The following is a 6,583-nucleotide window of genomic DNA, read 5'->3' on the forward strand; positions in this document are numbered from 1 at the left end:
AGTGTATTTAGATTGTGTAAGTTAGGGATTAGAGAGATGACTTAGTATTTATGAGCACTGGCTGTTCTTTTGGAGGAACAAAGTTCTGTTCCCAGCACCTCCGTCAGGCGTCTCATAGCTGCCTGTCACTACAGCTCCAATGCCTCTGTCCTCCATGGACACCTAAACGCGTGTGTATACAAACACAGAAACACACACACATATGCATACACACACACACACACGCATACACACACACACACACACACACACACTAAAACTTAAAATCTTGCTGGATATTTACCATGCCCTGCAATTTTTTTTTTAAAGTGTTTTATTTAGCCAGATATGGTGGTGCATGCCTTTAATCCCAGCACTCAGGAGGCAGAGGCAGGTAGATCTCTTGTGAGTTCAAGTCCAGCCTGGTCTACATAATGATTTCCAGGCTAGCTGGGGCTACAGAGACACCCCATCTCAAAAATAAAAACCAAAAAAATTCTATTTTTTTAAAATTTTATGTGTATGGTATATTGCTTGCATGTAAGTACGTGCACTGTTGTCCTGCAATGCCCATCGGATCCCCAGGAAATGGAGTTAAGGATGATTGTTAGCTGCCATTTGGATGCTGGGAATTGAACCCAGGTCCTCTGCAAGAGCAGTCAATGCTCCTAACCACTGAGCAATCTCGCAAGCCCCTATTTCTGTATTTTTGGCATTTTGTTTGTTTGATTTTTTTTTTGAAACAGTGTGTCAGTGTATAGAACAAACTGACCTCAAACTCACTATGTTAGAAACACTTTTGTCTTAGTGTCTCAAACTGCTGGATTATAGATGTGTGCCATCATACCTGTTGAATTATATAATGACTGTGGTGCTGGACATGAAACTCAGGGCCTCATGCATGCTAGACAAATGCTTAACCTACTGAGCCTCTTACTGGTGGATAGTAAGCAGATATTCTACCCCTGAGCCTTGCCCCAGGTCCTCACTAGGGGATTCTAGGCAGGTGCTCTACCGCTCAGCCACACCCGCAGCCCCTCAATGGGGGATTCCAGGCAGGGGCTCTACCACTGAGCCATACCCCCAGCCCCTCACTGGGGGATTTTATCCACACCTCCAAATCACTGAAATACATGCCTGGCCCTTTTATACTATTATTTTGAGATAGTGTCTCACTCAGCAATCTAGGCTCATCTTGAACCCAGTCTTCCTGCTACAGATCCCAGGTGTGCATCACCAACCTGGCTTCTTTGCTTTGCTCATGAGTCCCCTCAGGAGATTTATATTTAGATTATTGGGGTTGATTTGGTTGAGGCTGACTGGAGGCTCAGTGGCTTGCTGCCGTGGCTTACCTGTGTCCTCACCCCTACCCCATCCTGCCAGAGGACATATCTGTGGTATTCAGCACGGCCTCCTGGGAAGGCAGAGCCGACTTCTCCCAAGCTGATGTGCACCGACAGATTGCCATTGTGTTCAAGACGCCACCCTATGAGGACCTGGAGATCTCAGAGCCTGTGACAGTCAATGTCTTCTTGCAGAGGCTCACAGATGGAGTCTGCAGCGAGCCACTGCCCTTCACCTATCTGCCTCGGGATCATGGTAACCATGGCAATCCAAGGCTGCCCACCACTCTGGAGACCAGGTCTTTGGTTTTGCTTGAGGAAAGGCATAAATGGGCAAGAGTCAGCAGTAGAAAGCAGGGCTGTGGGAATTGACTCATCAATCCCCAGCACCCAGGTAGAAAGCCAGGCTGATGGTACATGCATATAATCCTAACAGCAGGGAGATTGAAATGTGGGTTTGTAGCATTTGTTGGCTAGCCAGTCCAGCTTAAGCAAAAAGCCGTAGGCTGGCCAGTAAGCCCTATGCCAGTAAGAGACCTTGTCTAAAAAACAGGCTGGAGATACGGTTCAGCAGTTAAACACTGGCTGCTCTTGCAGAGGACCTGGGTTTGGTTCTCAGCACCTACATGGCAGCTAGTAATCTTCTGTAATTCCAGTTCCAGGGGATCTGACTCCCTCTTCTGATCTCCTCAGACACTGCAAGGCATAGGTGCACTTACGTACAGCAGGCAAAATGTTCATACACATAAAGTGAAAATAATAAATGAAATATTAAAAAAAATAAAAACTAAAAATCAGGAGATAAAAGCAGGTGGGTCTGTGAGTTCCAGGCCACCCTGGTCTACATAGTGAGCTCCAGACCAGCCAGGGCTACACAGGCAGATTCTGTCTCAAGAGAAAATAAAATAAGCCAGGCATGGTGATGCTCACCTTTAATCCCAGCACTCAGGAAGCAAAGGCAGGTGGATCTCTGGGAGTCTGAGGCCAGCCTATTATGCATAGCAAGTTCCAGGCCAGCTGGGGCTATAGAATGAGACTCTGTCTCAAAGAAAGAAACCCAAACAACAACAACCGAGATAGATAGCAAGTGAGGAAAGACCCCTGAGATTGAGCTCTCTCCTCCATGTGCATGTACACTGTTGCATATGCACCAGCACAAACAGCACACACAGCACATACAAAGCAGCTGAGTAGCCAGTGCAAAGGTCCTGAGGCAGAAAGGTACCTGTAAAGTGTATTGAGCTTATTCTGATTAGATATAGAAGTCTATTTGCATAAATTGGTCAAGACCTGGTCCATCCAGCTGGGTGTGGTGGCACACACCTTTAATACCAGCTCTCTCTCGAAGCCTAGGCAGGTAGATCTCTGTGAGTTCAAGGCCAGCTGGGGCTACAGGGAGACCCTGTCTCAAAAAAAAAAAGTCCATACCCATTATAATAAACAATGTGATTAGTCATCAGTGACTGTGGCTGATGGATGACATTTTGTATGCCTCTCTTCTCTCCTGAACAGACAGCTATGGTGTGGACAAGAAGCGGAAACGGGGTCTTCCAGATGTCCTGGGCGAGCTGAGCAGCGCTGGTGTGTCCCCACATCCCTGAGAGGAGACAGGTGACCTACTTGGGGTGGGAGGGTTAGTGGGGTTGAGGCCTCCTCATCTTCCCTTCCCTCAGATCCACACGGCATCGAGAGCAAACGGAGGAAGAAGAAGCCAGTCTTCTTGGACCACTTCCTGCCTGGCCACAGCTCAGGTGAGTTCAGCTCCGGAAAAGCCTCTTCCTCCCTACTTGGGCAGACAGTGAACTCCAGCCCTGTTTCTCTGGATTCTTCACACCCTTGAAAAGCTTTCTCAAGGCCAGCGGGCTCCTGCAGAGTCAGCAACACAGAGGAGTGTGAGTAAGGGTTCTAGGAGCCAGGACGTGACTACCTCTGTGACCCCAGCACTCAGAAGACATGAGAATTGCCAAGAGTTTGAGGTCAACCTAGGCTACATAGAGTTCCAGGATAGACTGGGCCATATTGAGAGACTATGTCTTAAACATTCCTGTCACAAAAAAAAAAGACTTAGAAGGACTTTGAAGACAGAGCAGAGGCCAAGGTCTTTTCAGGGCACACATTTGCTATGTGACTTTTGCCACATTGTCTCATGTCCCTGAATCTCAGGGCTCCTTGGGAAAGTCTCTGTCTCTGTCTCTGTATCTCTCTTTGGTTTTTTGAGACAAGGTCTCCCAGTAGCCCCATCTGACCTGGAACTTGTAGACCAGGCTAGCCTTGAACTCACAGAGATCTGCCTGCCTCTTCCTCCTGAGTGCTGGGAGTAAAGGCATGTACCACCATGCCTGGCTCAGCTCAGATTTTTTTTTTTTTATCTTTTTGAGACAGGGTCTCCCTGTAGCCCCAGCTGTCCTGGAACTCACTATGTAGACCAGGCTGGCCTTGAACTCACAGAGATCCGCCTGCCCCTGCCTCCCAAGTGCTGGGATTAAAGGCGTGCACCACCACGCCTGGCTACAACAATTTTTTTTCTTACTGCTTTTGCTTTGCTTATTAAAGAATGGTAGGGCTGGGGATATGGCTCAGGACGTAGACACACCTGAGCATGCACTAAGCCTTGGGCTCCATCCCTAGCACCATCCCAGCACCCACATGGCAGCTAACAACTGTCCATAACTCCAGTCCCAGGGGATCCAACAGCTTCTTCTGACCTCTGCGGGCACTGCACAACATGGGTGCACTTACCTACATGCAGGCAATACACTGATACACATAAAATAAAAATAATTAAAAAATAAAATAAAATCAGGTGTGGTAGCACACACCTATATTCCCAGCTCTTTGGAGGTAGAGGCATTAGGAGTTCCATGGCAGCTAACACTCTGTAACTCCAGTTCCAGAGGATTGGCTGCCCTCTTCAGATCTCCTCGGGAATTGCATGACATGGGTGCACTTACATACACTCAGGCAATACTATCACACATAAAATAAATAAAAATAAAAAATATTTTATTAAAAAAAAAGCCCTTACTCGGCATGGTGGTGCATGCCTTTAATCCCAGCACTCAGGAGGCAGTCATGTGGATCTCTGTGAGTTCAAGGCCAGCTGGGGCTACAGGGAGACCCTGTCTCAAAAAGCCAAAAAAATAAAGAGCCCAGTGGGATAGATAGCTCAGTAGGTAAAGGTGCTAGCCCTCAAGCCTGAGAACCTGAGTTCTATTCCATCCCCAAATTCCACTTTAAAGGTTTCACGAGAGAACAACACCTCAAAGTTGACCTCTGACTTGCACACATGCGTTGTGGCACATGTGGCCCTCACTCCACAAATAATAAATAAAAAGTTGTAAAAAGTAAGAGGAGAACCGTGGTAGGCCTTACTCAGGTTAGGATTCAAGGTCAACCCCATAATGCATTTAGCTCAATGCTAGTCCTAAATCCAGCCATTCTCTCCTTACCAGGCCTGTTCCTCCCACCATCAGCCCTGCAGCCTGCAGACACTGACTTCTTCCCTGGCACCGTGTCCCTTCCGAACCTGGAGCCCCCTGTGGGGCCAGACCTGCTAGACGACGGCTTTGCCTATGACCCCTCTGCCCCCACCCTCTTCACCATGTTGGACCTGCTGCCCCCAGCACCACCCCCTGCCAGCGCTGTGGTGGGCAGTGGGGGTGCAGGGGTCTCGGTTGTGGAATCTCCTGGCCCAGAGCCTCTGTCGCTGGACTCTTATTCGACCCCGGGCCCTGGGGATGTCGGCACCGCCAGCCTCGTGGGCAGCAACATGTTCCCCAACCAGTACCGAGAGGCGGCCTTTGGTGGCCTCCTGTCTCCAGGGCCGGAAGCCACGTAGCCTCCAAGGCGCTGGGTCAGAAATGGGGTGCAATTTCGACCAGGAGGTGCAGCACCCCATACCCGGGGCCACCCTTGATCAGTCTTCCGGCTCCCTCATTCTAAATCGGACGTCTGCAGTGCTGTCGAGAAGCTGGGGGGCACAGGTCCTTCTGGATCCCATTTTACAGATGAGACTGCAGTCGGAAGAGGAAAAGGGGGCCCCTGCACTTGGGCCCCTTCTCGGGACAGATTCTGAAAGATTGTACATATGGGAGGAGGGAACATATCCCCAGCCCTCTTCCCGAGTTCTGAAGGTGGGGGTAAGTTGTTTGTGCAGAGTTTTCCCAATAAAGATGAGTTTTTTTGAGCTTTGGGGGAGTTGTGTCTTCTCTGGGTTTTGTTTTGTTTTTAGACGGGGTCTTCCAGGAACTCGCTATGTAGACCAGGCTGGCCTCAAACTTATAGAGATCCGCCTACCTCTGCCTCCCGAATGCTGGGATTAAAGGTGTGCACCACCATACTCTAATTTTAGTTTGGACCAAAAGAATTACTGCTGGACAACAGGACCTCTCCTGGCCCACACGTCATGCTAACCTCTAGACCCCGCCCACCCCCAGGCTCTACTCTGAGCCAGCCCGTAGGGATAGGCTACGCCCCCACCACAGGGTCCCGCCCCCAAGCCGCCTGCAGACCCAGACCGCTCCCCGTTTCCCTAGGCCCCGCCCTGGCGCCTGCGGAAATGCGTTTCGCGACGCTCCGCCGCTCTCCTCACGCACTCTCTCACTTCCGCTTCCGGTGCGGGTGCGCGCGCGCGCGAGCGCAGCAGTGCAGGTGGTGACTAGCCGGTGAGTGCAAGCGTCGGCCCAGATCTCCTGGCTTCCGAGCGGCGGTCGCCCGACGTCTCCCGCGTCCTAGGCGCTTTCGGGGCCGCCGTGGGTGTCTGCCTGGTCACGAGGGCCGCCGGGCCGCCCGCTCCCCCTTCCGTGCTGACAGGCCTCAGGCCGCGCCCCTCTTAGGGCCCAGGTTCGCGCTGCGGGCCCCGGCTGGGACTCGGGTTCCCCAGCGCAGTCCCAAACGCAGCTCCGCCCACCCTACGGCTAACGCTCTGCGGGATTTAACCTGCACGCCTTCCCGGCTTCCCAGCCCTCTCTAGACCGCAGGCGTCCGCAGCGCTCCCTCTTACATCTCCATCTTCCCTCCCCGCCCTCCTCCGGGACTCACCCCCCACCTCCATCCCTCTTCTCTGCTCCGGGGCAACTCGCCCTTCCTCCACCCTGCATTCTTCCCTTCTGCATCCCGGTACTTGGCACCCGCGGGGGAACCTTTGTGGGGCTCTTCACCTGAGCTCGCGCTGGCTGCTTAATAGCCACCTCAGAGAATACTTCCGTTCCAAAAATCAGTCTCTCTCTGCCTCTGTCTCTCTTATTTTGAGACGGGATTCC

The 6,583-nt window shown here is 51.4% G+C and overlaps 2 protein-coding genes across 7 annotated transcripts in view; both read left to right on the plus strand.

The window, feature by feature from the left end:
- The window catches only part of Relb (RELB proto-oncogene, NF-kB subunit), a 25,863-nt gene extending 20,355 nt beyond the window's left edge, over positions 1-5,508 (plus strand). For all 6 annotated transcript variants that reach the window (XM_008852011.3, XM_017802893.2, XM_029555507.1 and 3 more), the window contains 4 exons: positions 1,363-1,578; positions 2,835-2,903; positions 2,996-3,073; positions 4,775-5,508. In XM_008852011.3, coding sequence (XP_008850233.1) covers positions 1,363-1,578; positions 2,835-2,903; positions 2,996-3,073; positions 4,775-5,160 — 749 coding nt within the window. In that variant the 3' untranslated portion in view covers positions 5,161-5,508. The remainder of the gene's footprint in view (positions 1-1,362; positions 1,579-2,834; positions 2,904-2,995; positions 3,074-4,774) is intronic.
- A 392-nt stretch (positions 5,509-5,900) lies between these two features.
- Clasrp (CLK4 associating serine/arginine rich protein) overlaps positions 5,901-6,583 on the plus strand; it is a 26,731-nt gene continuing 26,048 nt past the window's right edge. Inside the window, 1 exon segment of the mRNA XM_008852013.3 lies at positions 5,901-5,986. The gene's annotated coding sequence lies outside the window, so the exon portion shown is untranslated.

The sequence above is a fragment of the Nannospalax galili genome, unplaced genomic scaffold (genome assembly GCF_000622305.1).
Source record: "Nannospalax galili isolate Female #2095 unplaced genomic scaffold, S.galili_v1.0 scaffold385, whole genome shotgun sequence".
Taxonomy (NCBI): domain Eukaryota; kingdom Metazoa; phylum Chordata; class Mammalia; order Rodentia; family Spalacidae; genus Nannospalax; species Nannospalax galili.